This window comes from Melanerpes formicivorus, unplaced genomic scaffold (genome assembly GCF_026170545.1).
Source record: "Melanerpes formicivorus ecotype bairdi unplaced genomic scaffold, bMelFor1.0.p_v2 SCAF_94, whole genome shotgun sequence".
Taxonomy (NCBI): domain Eukaryota; kingdom Metazoa; phylum Chordata; class Aves; order Piciformes; family Picidae; genus Melanerpes; species Melanerpes formicivorus.
In genome coordinates, this window is record NW_027142446.1 from 1,289,145 (window position 1) to 1,307,155 (window position 18,011).

The 18,011-nt window shown below is 47.2% G+C and overlaps 1 protein-coding gene across 4 annotated transcripts; it reads right to left on the reverse strand.

Annotated features, from left to right (window-relative positions):
- Positions 1-1,906: 1,906 nt before the first annotated feature.
- Positions 1,907-16,016, reverse strand: CUNH8orf88 (chromosome unknown C8orf88 homolog). Of its 4 annotated transcripts, none has more exons than XM_068165901.1 (6): positions 15,921-16,016; positions 12,782-12,874; positions 10,660-10,733; positions 7,437-7,521; positions 3,558-3,664; positions 1,907-2,123 (listed from the first exon to the last, which is right to left on the reverse strand). In XM_068165901.1, the coding sequence occupies exons 2-6, from the start codon at positions 12,858-12,860 to the stop codon at positions 2,085-2,087; spliced, it is 384 nt and encodes a 127-aa protein (XP_068022002.1). In that variant the 5' UTR covers positions 12,861-12,874; positions 15,921-16,016; the 3' UTR covers positions 1,907-2,084. The 4 variants fall into 4 exon arrangements, with proteins under 4 accessions (XP_068022002.1, XP_068022004.1, XP_068022000.1 ...); XM_068165903.1 differs by lacking the exon at positions 15,921-16,016 and adding an exon at positions 15,450-15,575 and having other exon boundaries at positions 10,660-10,730; XM_068165899.1 differs by lacking the exon at positions 15,921-16,016 and adding an exon at positions 15,450-15,575.
- Between the last annotated feature and the right edge of the window lie 1,995 nt (positions 16,017-18,011).

Below are 18,011 nucleotides of genomic sequence, written 5' to 3' on the forward strand. Positions count from 1 at the left end.
CTAATAACCTGTGAGAAGAGACCAGCACCAATCTGTCTACAACATCCTTTCAGGTTTCAGTGCAGAACTGCACTCATATAGGATATACACGAGTATGAAGATCAGTCAAGAAGAGTGTGGCCAGCAGGTCAAGGTAGGTTCTCTTCCCCTTCTACTCTGTCCTGGTGAGGCTTCATCTGGAGTTCTGTGTCCAGTTCTGGGATCCTCAGCTCAAGGATAGGGAACTGCTTGAGAGGTACAGCAAAGGGCTGTGAAGATCAGGGGACCAGAACATCTCTCTTACAAAAAGGGGTGAGGGATTTGGGGCCTTTTAGTCTGGAGGAGACTGATAGGGGATCTTGTCAATGCTTACAAATAGTTAAAGGATGGGTGTCAGAGGGATGGGGCCAGGACAGGACAAGAGGTAACAGGCACACATAGGTGTTCCATCTAAACATGAAGAATACTTTCTTTAGGTTGAGAGAGGTGGAGCACTGGAGCAGGCTGCCCAGAGAGGTGGTGGTCTCCATCTCTGGTGTAATTCAAAACCCACCTGGATGCCATTCTGTGAAACTTGCCCTAGGTGATACTCCTCTGGCAGGGGTGTTGGACCAGATGATTTCCAGAGGTCCTTTCCAACCTCTACCATTCTGTGACATTTTCTGCCCTGATGAGGCACGGTCTCTGCCCCTCCCCTCACAAGAGGGCTTGTCAGGCCACAGACTTACTTCACAACCTGTCTACTTTGAAGCCTCTGTCCTGCCCCCTCAGAAAACACTTTCATTAGATCACAGACAGCTCACTGAAAAGTCATTACAGAAACTGCTTCAGAGCAGAAATAGCCAGGGAAGTGGAAATACTTCCTTCCCTATGAAGTCCGTGTGGCCTCCAGCCCAAGGATGAAAGGCAAGTCACAGCTCCGTGACAGGCTGACAAACTCTGCATTCTGACTGCTGCCTCTGCTCCTCCAGCACCCCAAGGTTACAAACAGCACCCAAAATGTAACTTCAAACTCATAGTCAGTAAAGTATCTCCTTACCTGGTTTTATTTCAACTCAACCAACACATTGCCCTATGTAATGAAAAGTGGTGAATTCAGACCCCAGTCAAGCATCTTCATGGCAGTAAGGTTCTATATTCCAGAAACCAGGACAAGGATGCAGCTCAAGATCCAGAAAGCTGTCACATTTGGGTGTGTGACCAAGGCATCTTAGCTCCCATTGCGGCAATGGAGTTCTGAGGCAAATTAGTCACCTGAACAAAGGCACCTAGAACATGGGAGGTGCTCTGGAGCATCCCAAACGGTCTCAGGCTCCCAGGGAGGACAGGAGCTACCTATAGGCTGTGTGTCATTTGTGCCAGACTCACACAGGTATTTTCACTTGTGCTGCACATCTCAGATGACACCAGATACCTTTAGGCAACTGAATCAAACCCTCTGCCAATAGTGAGAGAAGACCTGCAGCATCCTTCCTGTTTGAGGAGGCACCACGGCATGGCTGGTGTGTGGCAGGCAGCTAGGATGCACTACCAGGGCCCCTAACTCCAAGGCCATTGAAATGCTGGAATGTGACCAAAGGAGGGCAACAAAGCTGGTGAAGGGTATGGCCTGTGAGGAGCAGCTGAGGGACCAGGCTTTGTTTAGCCTGCAGGAGAGAAGGCTGTGGAGAGGCCTTCTGGCTCTCTACAACTCCCTGAAGGGAGGTTGGAGCCAGGTGGGGGTTGGTCTTTTGACACAGCCAGTATTTGTTTTCCATTATCACTGCCAAAGAAGGGAGATGCAAAGGGAAGGTAGCAAGCAAAACACCTCAGTCAAGTGTTGGCTTAGAATCTGTGGTCAAACTATATGGCTACATGACACAGACAATTAAGGCAAAATTCTCTCACAGCAAAATGTGAAATTGTTTATTTCACTGTAAATATAATCCCTAAGATGGTAATACAAATGAAAGCATCCAGCTCATTTCAGGAAGAAACAGCATTGCTGTAAGTTTCACATGGTCCTGCTTTCATCTGCAGGCACCAAAGTGTCTTCAAAAATCTTGGAAGATCTACATGGTATGTAGCTCCTTCATTGATCGAGTCCTCGGCTCCCAAACAATCTGTCACTTCTTACTCATGTCAGTAAAAGGGTTTCTCTTTTCCTGCAAGACAGACAAAGCCCCAAATCACTGCAGTTAGGATTTCAGTAAGTTGTCATCAGTCTGCTTGTAACCTTTCTCTACTCCATGCACATTAAGCAATTTGTTTTGATGCCTTTTTTAATCTGCATGATAAAGTGGCATGTGCAGGTGGGGCCTTATATACACGGCTAACACAAAGCAGAGGGAAGACTTGAAGAGCAGTCCTCAGAACCAGAGACATACTCTTCCTCCCAAGACTATATATAAACTGGCTACATCTATGACATCATTCTACAGGCACAGATCCTCCAGCCCCAAATCGATCTCTTAAAACACGTGCAGCCCATCCTGGCTTGCAGCAGTTTTTACTGTCCTTCTCTTCCTCTACCCAAAGCCTTCACAACTTAGCCATGCCTTTCAGAATTCCTTTGCCCACTGATTCTATTTCTACCTCAGAGCATAGCCATGTGGCACTGTATGTGCTATCAGGATTTGTCCTCCTTTGAAATGCAGTCAACAGGAAGTGAGAGGAAGGGGGAAGCAGCTAGGAAATTCCTGATTGGAAACCCCCTATCTGCAGGCAGGCTTTCAAAGCTGTCACATGGAGGACAAGGATGTACAGACAAGCTGTGGGAAGGCAGATTGTTACATAGTAGTTTGGCTTTGCAAAGAATATGCATTTTGAAAGTTTAAAACTGGTCAAATTCTGGCCAAGAGAGTAGCCCTAGTTCTCCAGGGCAGAAATTCCATGTCTACAAAAACTACAGCCTGGCAGCCTCAAAAGCAGCCCAGGCTGTAGCCCAGTTTGACATCCTAATGCTTACACCCAAGGATGTCCTCCCAGCCTTGCTGTGGGAACCATTAGGAGCTTTTTTCCTCTCTGCACATGAAGTGCAGCTCAAAGGGCAAGGTGGCACTCCTGGACATCCTTCAAGTTTGTCATTCATCTCTAGGCATTCCTCCCCAACAACAGAGAGAATGGCAACACAAACTGCACCAGGCTCATTAATAGTTCTGAAGTGGACCCTGATGCATGGACAACTCACTGCAATTAGACTTTCACCCAGCTATGAATGTATCAAGACTGTTCTTTTGTTTCAAAAAGACAGAGCTGGAATTCACACAGGACACCAAACCTGTGCACTGTGATTTCATGTGGAAAGCTCTGGTATGATTTCATACTGACTTGACACTTGGAAACATACCTGATTCTTTCCCTGAAAACGGAAGGGCAAGAAAGGCCTTTTCCTTTCTATGGTACTTGCCATGGCAAAATGCCAAATACCAGCTGGGGAAGCTAGGTACAAAAGTAACAGAGCTGAAGCTGACAGTCTGGTTTTGAAGGTTTTATCAGTTTGGCAGGCTAGTTTGAAGAAAAATGTTCCTTATCAAAAGGGCTGTCAAACCCTCCATGACTGATTTTGTAACTTCACTTAATATGAAAAATGCACTTACTGGCTTTTCAAGTATAATTGGATGGTCAGGAAGAAACTCTGGCTTCTTCTGAGAGAGAGAAGCACTTGAAAGTTTCAGAAGGAAATCTCTGCTGTATTTGATCCTTTCTGTGAACAGACAAAATCACCAAGTTCAACACTGTTAGGACAATAAGGGTGGGAATTCAGAGAACTGATTTGGTTTCCTATAGGAGGGTAGGAATGCTGCAGCTGGAGTATTAAAACAGCAGGAATGTAAGTCCCACCTTGCATTAGGACAATTTCCAGTGAACTTCAAGGCATTTAACTCCATCAAACTGACAGTAAACATGGAGTATTCCAAGCTAATAAGGGTTCTTTGTTTTAATGCAAAAGAGCAAAACCAGTTGAATTTAGATTGGATGTTAGGAACAAGTTCTGCACCATGAGGGTGGTGGAACACCGGAACAGGTTGCCCAAGGAGGGAGTTGAGGCTCTGTCCCTGGAGATGCTCAAGGTCAGGCTCGACAGAGCTCTGAGCAACCTGACCTAGTGGAGGATGTCCCTGCTCTCTGCAGGTGGGCTGGAATAGAGGAGCTTTGGAGGTCACCTAAACCATTCTATGATTCTATGAATGAAAACTTATATTACAGACAGACTGCTTATACCTTGCTCTAAATAACAGAACCACCACAGACTGGTATTGGAAGCCTAGAAGAAAATCTGTTTACAGCTCACACCAAAGCAGCGTATGTTTCCTTGGAACAGATAACAAATATTGAGTGTCTTTTTCCTTGAAGATATTAAGTTAATGTTTTTCAACAGCTAAAAGTAATTATGAGATCTGCTGCATGTGAACTGTCCAATGGATTAGGACCAATGAACTGGTTTTGAGGGCAGCATGAGTCAAGAGCTTTGCTGAGAACATGCATGTTACCATGTGAGTTTGAACCACTCTCTCTTCTCTAGCATAGCCTCAGATAATAGTCGTAAACAAGAGGAATTAGGTGAAGAAGGGACAAACTTTCTCGCTGGTCCTTTGTGAGCAGAGTTTATTCCCTTAGGAACAAGGAGCCACCTGTAAGACTGTTGCACAGTCAGCTGAATAACTACACTTTTTGCTTCTCAGGTTGTTGATAAGAGAAGCCACAAAGTCAGTTATGAATTGCTTTCAACCACAAATGTTTGCAGTAAGTGCTAAGACTCTGAGAAGGCATGAGGATACCTTTAAAAAGCAGACTTCAAAGAACAGAAGCATACTTATAAACTCACAGCTTTAGGGTTTTTTCCACTTGTTTAAAAAACATACAAAGAAGACAACTTCCTAAGGCCTCTGACAGAGTCCCACACAACATTCTTCTCTCTGAAGTGGAGAGGCACTGATTTGATGGCTGGATTGTTCAGTGGGTGTAGAACTGAAGAACTGCAGAGACAGATAACTGAGGGCATACCACCACTGAACAGGTATCTAGAATTTAAGGTGCAGCTGGGGATAAAAATGAAGTTCCAGGGTAAATTTCACAGTGTGTGGGGGGAAATTAAAATGATACTTATTTGTAGGCAGTAGCTGAACAACATGACCTCTGAAGTTCCATTACCCTGGAGGAAAGGATTACGTCAGCAAAAAACCAAAAGCTCTTTGAAAACAAATGCTGGGAAAAGTTTGACATCATAGACAAATGTGGAGTAGACTCAGGAAGGCATCACAGAGAAATTAACCACTGGAAAAGTGCTGGCTTATACAAGAGAGCAGGATCAGATGAAAAGCCATTGAAGATCCTGAAAAACACTCTCTACACACCACAAGCAGAATCACAGACAAGATCAGAAAGCCATCACCAAAGAGACAGAACTCGACAAGCCTGACACCAATGTAGGTTGAAAGAACAGAATGTTATTATACCTACCAAGAGCAAGAACAGAAGAAACAAACATGGGATACACAGAAGACTTACCTTCAAGTGTAGAATTACTGCTCAAGAACCTGGGTGATGGTAACCTCAGAGTAAGGAAAAACAGAAAAAGCTCAACATAACTGAAGTTTTGAGTTCTAAGGGCAACAGAACAAATGAAAGATCCAGGAATTACTCAAGGATTGGAGATTACTGATAGAGATGGGTGATGCCTGACTACAGGAAGGCATTAACAACAAGAACTGAGTCAAGAGCTGACGACCTAACCTGGAACACTGTTCCAGATCCTGTGAAACGTTCAAGGAAGCACACCTGGGCAGGAAGCAGTGCAGAGGACTGTGAGACTGTGCAGAGGACTGTGGGAATATGTTTGGAATCTGAAATTATCCCTTAATAGGAAGAAAATAAAAAGTTTGTCTTACTTAAACTGAAAACCCATGACAAAAAAAAATATGCTTTATGAGCACCCAGGGAAAGGGATTATAGGAAGAAAAGCATAAGGAGCAAAACTTACAGACAATGGTGACAGAGGAACAAACTGTCCAGGACTTATCAATGAAATTAAATCATTTCTAACCATCAGAAAATCAGCATTTCAGAAGCAGGAAGTTAAACTACTAAATTCTTAACCTGTTTGCAGGCAATAGTCTGTGTGCCAAGACCAACCTGGGAAAAAGGCTGTAGGATGAAACTCAAATACATACTTACACAGAAGCAACGGACACAAAAATGGGGCTCTGTGTGAAGAAGTATTTTATGCTGGGGGTTTGTTGTGTTGGGGGTTTGTTTGCTTTTTTGGTTGGTTTGGTTTGCTTTTTTTCTCCCAGGAAAAAACAATAAAAGAGAGAGAGAAGATGAAACCCCCCAAGGTACACCCTCAGAGGCAAGCAAGTCTGTCAGTGGAAACCTTCCACTTCATAACCATTGATGATCTGGATGAGGGGGTTGAGTCAGTCATCAGCAAGTTTGCAGATGACACCAAGTTAGGAGCAGATGTTAGTCAGTTAGAGGACAGAAGGGCTCTGCAGAGGGACCTCGACCGACTGGACAGATGGGCAGAGTCCAACAGGATGGCATTCAACAAGTCCAAGTGCCAGGTGCTGCACTTTGGCCACAGCAACCCCATGCAGAGCTACAGGCTGGGGTCAGAGTGGCTGGAGAGCTCCCACACAGAGAGGGACCTGGGGGTACTGATCAACAGCCGCCTGAACATGAGCCAGCAGTGTGCCCAGGTGGCCAGGAGGGGCGATGGCATCCTGGCCTGCATTAGGAATAGTGTGGCCAGCAGGAGCAGGGAAGTCATTGTGCCCCTGTACTCTGCACTGGTTAGGCCACACCTTGAGTACTGTGTCCAGTTCTGGGCCCCTCAGTTTAAGAAGGACATTGAGAGACTTGAATCTGTCCAGAGAAGGGCAACAAGGCTGGGGAGAGGCCTTGAGCACAGCCCTGTGAGGAGAGGCTGAGGGAGCTGGGATTGTTTAGCCTGGAGAAGAGGAGGCTCAGGGGAGACCTCATTGCCCTCTACAACTACCTGAAGGGTGGTTGTAGCCAGGAAGGGGTTGGTCTCTTCTCTCTAGCAACCAGCACCAGAACAGGAGGACACAGTCTCAAGCTGTGCCAGGGGAGGTTTAGACTCGAGGTGAGGAGAAAGTTCTTCCCTGAGCGAGTCATTTGTCATTGGAATGTGCTGCCCAGGGAGGTGGTGGAGTCCCCATCCCTGGAGGTGTTCAAGAGGGGATTGGATGTGGCACTTGGTGCCATGGTCTAGTCATGAGGTCTGTGGTGACAGGTTGGACTCAATCTTTGAGGTCTCTTCCAACCTTGGTGATACTGTGATACTGTGATACTGTTACACTTCCTCAAGCGTTATGTGAAAACCAGAGAGGCTTCATATTCCTCCCAGATTGTGGTACAGAAGGCATGCAAACTCTCAGGAGAATGCCACACAGTTCAGCTGTCTTCAATCCACAGAATACAATTCTGACACAGACCTCCACACAATAGTTCACCTTTTTTCTCTTCTGACTGATGCTGGTCTGGTTGACAGGCCACCACAGCTTCACTTAAGCTCTTGGCGTCGGTCGCTTCAGATAACTAAAATAGGGAGGAAAGAGTTAAACTTTCCAAAGACATTGTACCAAATCGAGTTATGAAGCTCCTCTCCTTTCAGCATGTTAAACCAAGGGTGTATGTTTGGGGGTTTCTTAGTTGAAAATAATAGATGCAGCACAGTTTCAGTTAGCAATTTTGTTTTCACCGGTCACCAAGACTCTGAGCAATTAGTGTGCACAAAGGAAACTGAGCTCTGCTTGGGTTCTCTACTCCTCACAACTGAATCTTCTTTACAGTGTAAGAAGGGTCTGAAAAACAACCATCTTGCACAAAAGGTCAGCACTGTAGCTATTTCTAACAGCTGATGCATCTCTAACCTGAAAGATGAAGGTCCTGCAAATAAACTGCAGCAAACTGTAAAGAGGAATACTGGTAAGATGTCTGAAGAATTTGAATGTGAACCTCGGGGGTGTTTGCTGCTCTGGGTTACATGCTATAAAGGATTCATTCAGTCAGAAGCTGATACACTGGGGAATAATAAAAGCAGGAAGGTCTTTCCTTAAGACCAAAAGAGAGACACGGATTCTCTCACTTAGTAAAAGGTTTCCTCAGCACCAAGAGACATCCTCTACAGCATCACACTGAGCTCCTGCCAGCTGCCAAAGCCCTGAAGCGAGTGTTTTGAAAAGTAGGAAAGCAGTTCACACTCAATGCTTTGTCGTGGTTCCCTGAAGGCCCCACAGGTTTGGCTGAGGAGCTTTAAGCTCATCCTGAGACAAATTAGGGAGAGTGGGTGGGGCAGGAAGACCTGAACATTTTGGGAAGCATTTGTTGAAAGCTGGAGAGAGCTCAGTTTCTGGACAGAGACAGCAGCTAACACTTTGTACTGCAACTGCACCATCAGCTTTCATGGTGCACTAAGACCACAACTTGTAAACTGGCAAAGTATTTGTGGGTTATTATCCACCCTGCTCACACTTCCATTCTCTGTACTTGAAATTTAGTTATCTTTACCTCATTTATCTACAATTTCTGAGGAAAAAAGTTTGAAAAACCCAGGGATTCCTGAGAATGAAGTTAACACTGAGCCAGGCTGCTAATTCTAACTCCTTTGTGATGTTCACCTTCACTGCAAGTCTTAGCTATTCAAAGGCTCTTTCCAAGTACAAACAAGGACTTAACACTCTACTCCAGCCCTCTACTCTGCCTTAGTGAGACCTCAACTGGAACAGTGTCCAGCACTGGGCTCCCCAGTTCAAGAGGGTCAGGGATCTACTCGAGAGAGTCCAACAGAGAGCTAGAGGGATAATTGAGGGACTGGAGCACTGCATTATGAGGAGAGGCTAAGAGACCTGGGGCTTTTTCAGTCTGGAGAAGACTGAGAGAGGATTTAATAAACACTTATAAATACATGTGGGCTGGGTGTCAAGAAGGAAGGGACAGCCTCTGCTCATTTGTGCCCTGTGACAAGGACAAGGGGCAATGGATGTAAACTACCGCACAGGAAGTTCCACCTCAACATGAGGAAGAACTTTACTGTAAGGGTGACAGAGCCCTGGAGCAGCCTCCCCAGAGAGGTTGTGGAGTCTCCTTCTCTGGAGACTTGAAAGTCATCCACCCATGTGGATGCATTCAGGTGCAACCTGTGCTAGATTCTATGGTCCTGCTCTGGCAGGGGGGTTGGACTCAATGGGTCTCCAGAGGTCACTTCCAACGGCTAACACTCTGTGATACTGTGAACACATTGTTGGATCCACCAGAAAAAGACCTCCATGACAGCAGAACTTAAAGCTAAGTGCCAAACAATGTCACCACACTATTTCCACATTTCTTCCTGCACCATCTCCCATCACAGCATCCTGCCAACTGCTTTAAAGTATCAAGAGTTCTATCATACTTGGGTTTTGGTCCAACACTTGAGTATCATCTCTCACAACAATACTCTTGTACATATTCCTACCTGAAGTCCATCTGCAAAGAGTGGAATCCATCTATAAAGAATATCACTTGTCTAGGGCATGTGTTTCTAAAGCTGAACACCATTTTACAATGGTAGTTAAGTAGTAAATTGAAGCTGACACTGACTGCTGGAGACATTTTAAGCCTTTCTCAACTCAGTATCCACAAAAAGGGAGCTGGGGTTGCTTAGCCTGGAGAAGAGGAGGCTCAGGGGAGACCTTCTTGCAATCTACAACTACCTGAAGAGAGTTTGTAGCCAGGTCTCCTCTTCTAGGTACCCAGCACCAGAACAAGAGGACACAATCTCAAGCTGTGCCAGGGGAGGTTTGGGCTGAAGGTTAGGAAGAATTTCGTCCCAGAGAGAGAGATTGGCCATTGGAATGTGCTGCCCAGGGTGGTGGTGGAGTCCCTATCCCTGGAGGTGTTTAAGAAGAGCCTGGATGAGGCTCTTGGTGCCATGGTTTAGTTGCTGAGATGGTGCTGGGTGAGAGGTTGGACTGGATGATCTCTGAGGTCTTTCCCAACCTGGTTCATTCTGTATTCTGTAAATTCAGACTATGAAATATTATTAAGCTTTCCCTTCAGAACCCTACAAACATCTCTTTGCAGCTAACAGCTACAACTTCAAGTGTGACAAACATATCATGGCATGCCTAAACACAGTTATTTCAGGCAATAAAACACCACAGTGCTTCAGTTTTTTTCTGAATGCCAAGGCCCATTTATTGCCTGGTCTAGCAGGGTCCATGAAATAGAGCTACAGAGCGTACTGGAACTGTTTAATGGTCTGGTTTTGTGAGGTTTGCAAGCTCAGATTAATTTGAGCCTGTGCTACAAAACCAAAACATAATTAAAAAGGAATTACTTCTCATGTTGCCCTTTACACATAACAAGCAAAGATGGAACATGTGCACTTGGAAGTTTAAAATATGTCTTAAATTCAAAGAAGAAAAACCACACAGACTTCTGTAAGGTTCTTAAAGATGTAACTCTTGTTTTTCAACTACTGGCACACAGCTGTCAGGGAAAGACATCCCTGAAACTCATTCTTCTTTTTAACACTTCTAACACTGCTGGTTTGGAAGTTAAGGATTCAAGGACACTCCTAGCTGGAAACAGAGTTTACTTTTGGTTTGGGAACATAAGAGATCAGCTGACCTCCAGTTGATAGCACTCTAGAACATACTCAATCAACTCTGTCATCCACCACTCCGTACTCACCCGGTCAGCCTTGCTGGGCAAACACACTTCAGTGCTGCTGGGCAGCTCAGTCGGAAAGTCCAAGGCGATGGCTGCTGGTGGGGAGAGAAGAGGAAACACTGAGAGCAAATAAATGGACTCCCCATACTTACAGGAACCTTCCTGAACTCCAACTGCAGAAAGATTAACCAGGCATTTACTCACAACTCAAAAGCTCTAAATTGCCATCAGACCATTTTTCCATTCAAAATTCCATGAACTTTAAAGGACATGCAAACTGATCATGTCACTTAGCTTCTGTGCAGATCAGCACTGCTGGCACTGCTTCTGCAGCCACCAAAACCATCTGACTTAACCATAATGATAGCTGCAATACTGCACTGTCTAGAAGGCATGTGCAGAGGTAAAACAAAAATAAAATATATACACCTCACATAAATACTGCAAGATGGAATGGAATGGAATGGAATGGAATGGAATGGAATGGAATGGAATGGAATGGAATAGAATAGAATAGAATAGAATAGAATAGAATAGAATAGAATAGAATAGAATAGAATAGAATAGAATAGAATAGAATAGAATAGAATAGAATAGAATAGAACAGGTTGGAAGAGACCTTCGAGATCATCGAGTCCAACCTATCATCCAACACCACCTAAACAACTAACCCATGGCACCAAGCACCCTACCAAGTCTCCTCCTAAATACTTCCAATGATGGTGACTCCACCACATCCCTGGGCAGCACATTCCAATGGCCAAAAGCTCTCTCTGTGTAGAACTTCTTCCTAACATCCAGCCTAAACCTCCTCTGGCGCATCCTGAGACTGTGTCCTCTTGTTCTGGTGCTGCTTGCCTGGGAGAAGAGACCAACCCCCACCTGGCTACAACCTCCCTTCAGGGAGTTGGAGAGAGCAAGAAGGTCTCCCCTAAGCCTCCTCTTCTCCAGGCTAAGCAACCCCAGCTCCCTCAGCCTCTCCTCACAGGGCTGTGCTCCAGACCCCTCCCCAGCTTCGTTGCCCTTCTCTGGACACCTTCCAGGAAGTCAACCTCCTTCCTAAACTGAGGAGCCCAGAACTGGACACAGGACTCAAGGTGTGGCCTAACCAGTTAGGCTTTGATGGTTTTAATCAAAGGCTAGCCAAGAATGGCATGGTGCAGTGTACTGCACCTGCAATAAAATCTAAACAACAATCTAGTTTTTTTAAATTACATGCATCTGATGTCTTTGGTACCAGGAGTCAACTAACCCCAAAAATCCAAATTTAATAGGAAAGTCCAGCTTTCTGAAGCCAGAATTTTAGATGCCAAGCCAGAACAACACCACCAAAAATACCACTTGCAGCCACCACTTGCAGCCCAGAAAGCCAAGCAGAGCCTGGGCTGCAGCAAGAGAAGAGTGGCCAGCAGGGCCAGGGAGGGGATTCTGCCCCTCTGCTCCACTCTGCTGAGACCACAGCTGGAGCTCTGTGTCCAGTGATGGAGCCTCTGTGCCAGGAAGGCTCTGGAGGTGCTGGAAGGTGCCCAGAGAAGGGCCAGGAAGATGAGCAGAGGGCTGGAGCACCTCTCCTGTGAGGACAGACTGAAGGAGTTGGGGCTGTTCAGTCTGGAGAAGAGAAGGCTCCCAGGTGACCTCATTGTGGCCTTCCAGTATCTGAAGGGGGCTCCAGGAAAGCTGGGAAGGGACGTTTGAGGGTGTCAGGGAGTGATAGGACTGGGGGGGATGGAACAAAACTAGAAATGGGTAGATTCAGATTTGATGTGAGGAAGAAGTTCTTTCCCATGAGGGTGGTGAGAGACTGGCACAGGTTGCCCAGGGAGGTGGTGGAAGCCTCCTGCCTGGAGGTGTTTGCAGCCAGGCTGGATGTGGCTGTGAGCAAGCTGCTGTAGTGTGAGGTGTCCCTGGCCATGGCAGGGGGGTTGGAGCTGGCTGAGCCTTGAGGTCCCTTCCAACCCTGACAATTCTATGATTCTATGATTCTAAGAGCCCTGTAAATACCTAATGCAGTTTAAATTCAGCTTGGTCCAACACATGAAAAATAATTTTTAACAAAGTCCAAGTCACCTTGCATGTCCTTGCTACTCCTTAAAAGCAGCTGAAACTTTGGCAGTGTGAACTGTACTTCAGGCACACTACTCACCTTGTTTCGAAGGCAGATGATGCACAGGACGTGCTGGCTGCAGGGATTTACCAATAAACTTCCTTGTTTTCTTTAACATTGTGAAGTGTCACACTTCAAATAAAGCAGCAGAAATCAATACAGAAAGTTCAGTTTCACCCACACATGTATGAGAGCAGTCTGTCACTTGTTAGTTGCATTTGACAAGAGGATGCACTGTGTTTTAGTACCTGGCACAAAGCAGCAGCAAGGCCTGACACAGAAGGGGGCTACAAGAAGGCTGGGGAGGGACTGCTCAGGATCTCAGGTAGTGATAGGACTGGGAGGAATGGAATGAAGCTGGAGGTGGGGAGATTCAGGCTGGAGGTGAGGAGGAAGTTCTTCCCCATGAGAGTGGTGAAGCCCTGGAATGGGTTGGCCAGGGAGGTGGTTGAGGCCCTGTTCCTGGAGGTGTTTAAGGCCAGGCTGGATGAGGCTGTGGCCAGGCTGATCTAGTGTGGGGTGTCCCTGCCCATGGCAGGGGGGTTGGAACTGGATGATCCTTGTGGTCCCTTCCAACCCTGACCGATACTATGATGTGTGCTCAGACGGCAGAACATGCTGGGTAACATTTGCATTACAACAGACTCACAACATGGCTCTCACTTTCCTTTCCAATTGAGCTACCTAAGTTTCTCCTCAAGAAGACTTTTATTTTCTCTGTGTGTTTGAAGAAACGCGATGGGGACATGTGATGGAAATGAAAGTATTGCCTAAAACTTAACTCAATGGAGTTTTCATTAATTAACACCAGTGTAGCCTTTAGAGCCTGCTGGCTGCACAAGAGTTACTTTCATATCTATCCATCCACATAAACTTGCATCACTGTTTAAAACAGTTTAGTACTTTGGCTAAGCAAAAACCGCTACAGTGGTGCTGGGCTGCCCAATCTCCCACTGTAGGTAAACCATCAGTTGTAAAATCTTCATTTGTAGAAGCTATACTTTAACTCTTCCCACCCCCATCTGCATTGTTGGCTGGGAAATGTCATGATTTGTAGGCACTTCAGCTGCTTTTAGAGAAAAATAATAGCAGAAACAACAGCCAACAGAACAGCAAGGGCACTGAATGCTGACCTCCCTAAGAGACTTTACAATGCAAGGGTGTAACAACAAAAGATTAAAAGAAGACTATCATATAGCAAAACTAGACTTGCAGAGATTGTTATCCAATTCCAGCATGGAAAAGTTAGGCTATTTAAAATATCTCCCAGTATCACTCTCCATTTTAGCTGATCTGTGCAGCATAAAAAAACCAACCAAAAATGAAATTAAAAATACTCTGGCAAGTTACTGTGCCACTGTCTTCTGAGCCTGTACACTGAACTCTTAGTATGTCCAAGGAACAGTTTTCCAACATAGCCAATCCAAACACATCCAGGTCCAGAAACCAACTGTTGAATGGTTACTGTGTGAATTAGAGCAGTTGAGCTTTTAGCAGGGAAAAATATTCTGCTTTGATTCCTTGGGTTTCCTACTTCCTCATTAACAATTAAAGGCTTGAAAGCTGCAGTTCAACAGCAACAATGAAAACTCCTGCCAAGGGCTGACCTGAGACTACTGCCATAGAAGATGTCTTTAGTTCTATCCAGACACAGAGCACTTGTTTAAATCATGTTTATACTAGACACTAAATGTCCACACTGGAAGTTTTCCTCTATACTCTGAGAGCAAATGATAGACACACACCTTTTACAAGCAGGAGAAGCTGTTCAAGAGCCTGGCTAGACTTCTAGAGCACAGCACTCCTGATGAAAGCAAGGTGGCTTGAGGTGACAGCAAAGCAACACACTTTGTCCCTCTGTGCCCCCCACCGAATTTCCATGAGGAAACTCCCACAGCAAACCAGTAACGGGGAATGACAGCGAGAGGGGAGTCTGGGCAGGGGTGAAATTGAGTGCACCGACAGAACAGCTCTGTTTCCTCCTCCTTTAAGCTGAAAGAGCAGGCTAGGAAAGATCTCTAGCTCTGCAGCCCAGCCTTCTGGATGAATACACCTTTCTGTTTGACTAATATCAGGAAGAGTGGAGATAGGTAAGTTTTCATGGCTGAGCAATAAACCATTTCCATGAGACTGCTGTTGCAGGGGAACCTCCTGCAGCCCAGGGCTTCCATCTTACAAAGACCATACTTCTGCTCACTGGTTACTCCCAGCTGGGGACCCGCCTCAAGGAGAGGAAGCCCTCTGCAGTAGCAAGCACGATCAGCAGGACTTGTGGGGCAACCTGTCCTGTCTTCAAGCACTTCAACAAGTTGGGACATTTACAATGAGGGTGGCAAAATACTGGAACAGGTTACCCTGTGGTTGAGACATTGAAAACCAGAGTGGATGTGGCCCTGGGCAGCCTGATGCAGCTGGAGGTGTCCCTGGTGGGGATGGGGTTGGGCAAGGTGACCTCTGAGGGTGCAATCTGTGACATCAGTGACAGCTGACACAGCAGGCAGCTTGGAAAGGCCCACAAGAAACCTTCCCTGGGAGACTCTTCCCAGACACATTAACGAGAATTAACCCCATTTTTGTGAGGAACCCGCCGAGCCCAGCAGGCCAGGGGTGACCTGAAACTGCCCACCCCCCAGCAGCGGTTCCCTCCGACCCCCCGGGCGCCCACTGCCCCACCGGCAAGCGCAGCCTGCCCCTTCCCGCGCAGTACCTAGCAGTGCCCGCCGGCCCTTTCCCCTCACCACCCGGCTGCCCTCCGACCCTCCTGCAGGCCGAGGGATCCCAAGGCTGCAGCCCAGCTGTAACGGCCTGCGCGGCGCGGACGCGGCGGGCTGCGCTCCCTCAGCGGCGGCGGCACGGCGCCGGTCCGGCCTGCGCACCGCGCTACTGACCGCAGCCGCCCGCAGCCCAACGGCTCCGGCCGCGGCCGCCCGCAGCCCAACGGCCACCGGCGCCGCTCGCCTCGGGGCGGAGGGAGAGCGGGAGGAGAGGTGGCGGCGTTTGCGTTGCTGGGAACGACGCCTGGGTCATGGGCCCTGCAGTGGAAATAAGGAGAAAGTGGCTTGGGGAGCAGCCGCGATCAGGACAGAAAGCGGAGACCCCGTGCCAGGAAACTGCCCGGCGCGGTGCGCGGCTGGGAGAGCAGCGCTCGCCAGCCCGCCCAACCGCATCAGCCACTTACCGTGGCTCTGCGGGGCCGCAGCGTGGCCACCGGCTCTGCCTTTCTCTCGGGTGGCCTCCTGCATGGCTAGGAAATTAAAGTGGGGTTTTTCTCACGACATGTCACCCACAGCAGCACTGAGAAGGCCCCGCAACACCTGCCCGCAGGGGCGGCTGTGCAGCGCCCTGATGCGGAGCTGCTAGGGACCGGCTGGACACGCTGCCTCTGTCACACCCCAATGAAAACGACTGCCTTCTTTATTGTTTACTTTAATTTCTTTTGAGTATTTCACAGCACCTAGCAACTGACTCCAGAGTTTCAGGATAGATCAAGTGTGTAACTTAATTATAAAAACACCAAGTATTGGATCACTAGGTACTTAATTATTCATATCCACTACTCAGATTTACATCCTGGGCTGTTCAATACAACTACTTGGTGGTTTTTATTTCTTTTTTTCATTCCATTCCACCAAGCACTGTGGTTTCTCTTTGCTGCAATCTTCATTGATGATCTGGAGGAGGGCATTGAGTCCATCATCAGTAAATCTGCAGATGACACCAAGCTGGGGGCAGGAGTTGATCTGTCAGAGGGTTAGAGAGCTCTGCAGAGGGACCTTGCCAGGCTGGGCAGATGGGCAGAGTCCAAGGGCAGGAGATTGAACACATCCAAGTGCCAGGTTCTACACATTGGCCACAGCAACCCCATGCAGTGCTACAGGCTGGGGTCAAAGTGGCTGTGAGCTGCCAAACAGAAAGGGACCTGGGGGTACTGGGTGACAGCTGCCTGAACATGAGCCAGCAGTGTGCCCAGGTGGCCAAGAAGGCCAATGGCATCCTGGCCGGCATCAGGAACAGTGTGGCCAGCAGGAGCAGGGAAGTCATTGTGCCCTGTGCTCAGCACTGGTTAGGCCACACCTTGAGTCCTGTGTCCAGTTCTGGGGCTCCTTAGTTTAGCAAAGATGTTGACTTGCTGGAAGGTGTCCAGAGAAGGGCAACAAAGCTGGGGAGAGGCCTTGAGCACAGCCCTGTGAGGAGAGGCTGAGGGAACTGGGGTTGCTTAGCCTGGAGAAGAGGAGGCTAAGGGGACACCTTCTTGCTCTCTCCAACTCCCTGAAGGGAGGTTGTAGCCAGGTGGGGGTTGGTCTCTTCTCCCAGGCATCCTGTGGCAGAACAAGAGGACACAGTCTCAAACTGTGCCAGAGGAGGTTTAGGCTAGATGTTAGGAAGAAGTTCTTCCCAGCAAGGCAGATTGGCCATTGGAATGTGCTGCCTGGGGAGGTGGTGGAGTCACCATCACTGGAGGTGTTTAAGAAGAGACTGGATGGGGTGCTTGGTGCCATGGTTTAGTTGATGGTGTTGGGTGATAGGTTAGACTTGATGATCTCAAAGGTCTCTTCCAACCTGGTTAATTCTATTCTATTCTATTCTATTCTATTCTATTCTATTCTATTCTATTCTATTCTATTCTATTCTATTCATTTCTGGTCTTTGTTTTTCTTCAGCCAGGTGTGCAGAGTTGAATACTTACCCTGAAAGAGAGACCAATATATTGCCATGGTTTCACCCTAGCCAGCAACTCAGCACCATGCAGCTGCTCACTGACTCCTCCCTGCTCCCAGTGGGATGGAGAAGAGAATTGGAGAAACCAGCAAAACCCGTGGGTTGATAGAACAATTTAATAACTAAAATGAAATGCAATACAATAATAAGAATAATAAATTCCAGTGATTGTAATAGCAACAATAATGGTAATTAAAATGAATATAACAAAAAGAGATACAAATAAACCCCCAGAAAGAACAATGAAGCAATTTCTCATCACCCACTGGCTGATGCCTAAGCAGCAATTGGCCTCTCCCAGCCAGCTCCCCCAGTTTCAGTATTCAGTATCATAGTATCATAGTATAGTATCATAGTATCAGTCAGGGTTGGAAGGGACCACAAGGATCATCTAGTTCCAACCCCCCTGCCATGGGCAGGGACACCCCACACTAGATCAGCCTGGCCAGAGCCTCATCCAGCCTGGCCTTAAACACCCCCAGGAACAGGGCCTCAACCACCTCCCTGGCCAACCCATTCCAGGGCTTCACCACTCTCATGGGGAAGAACT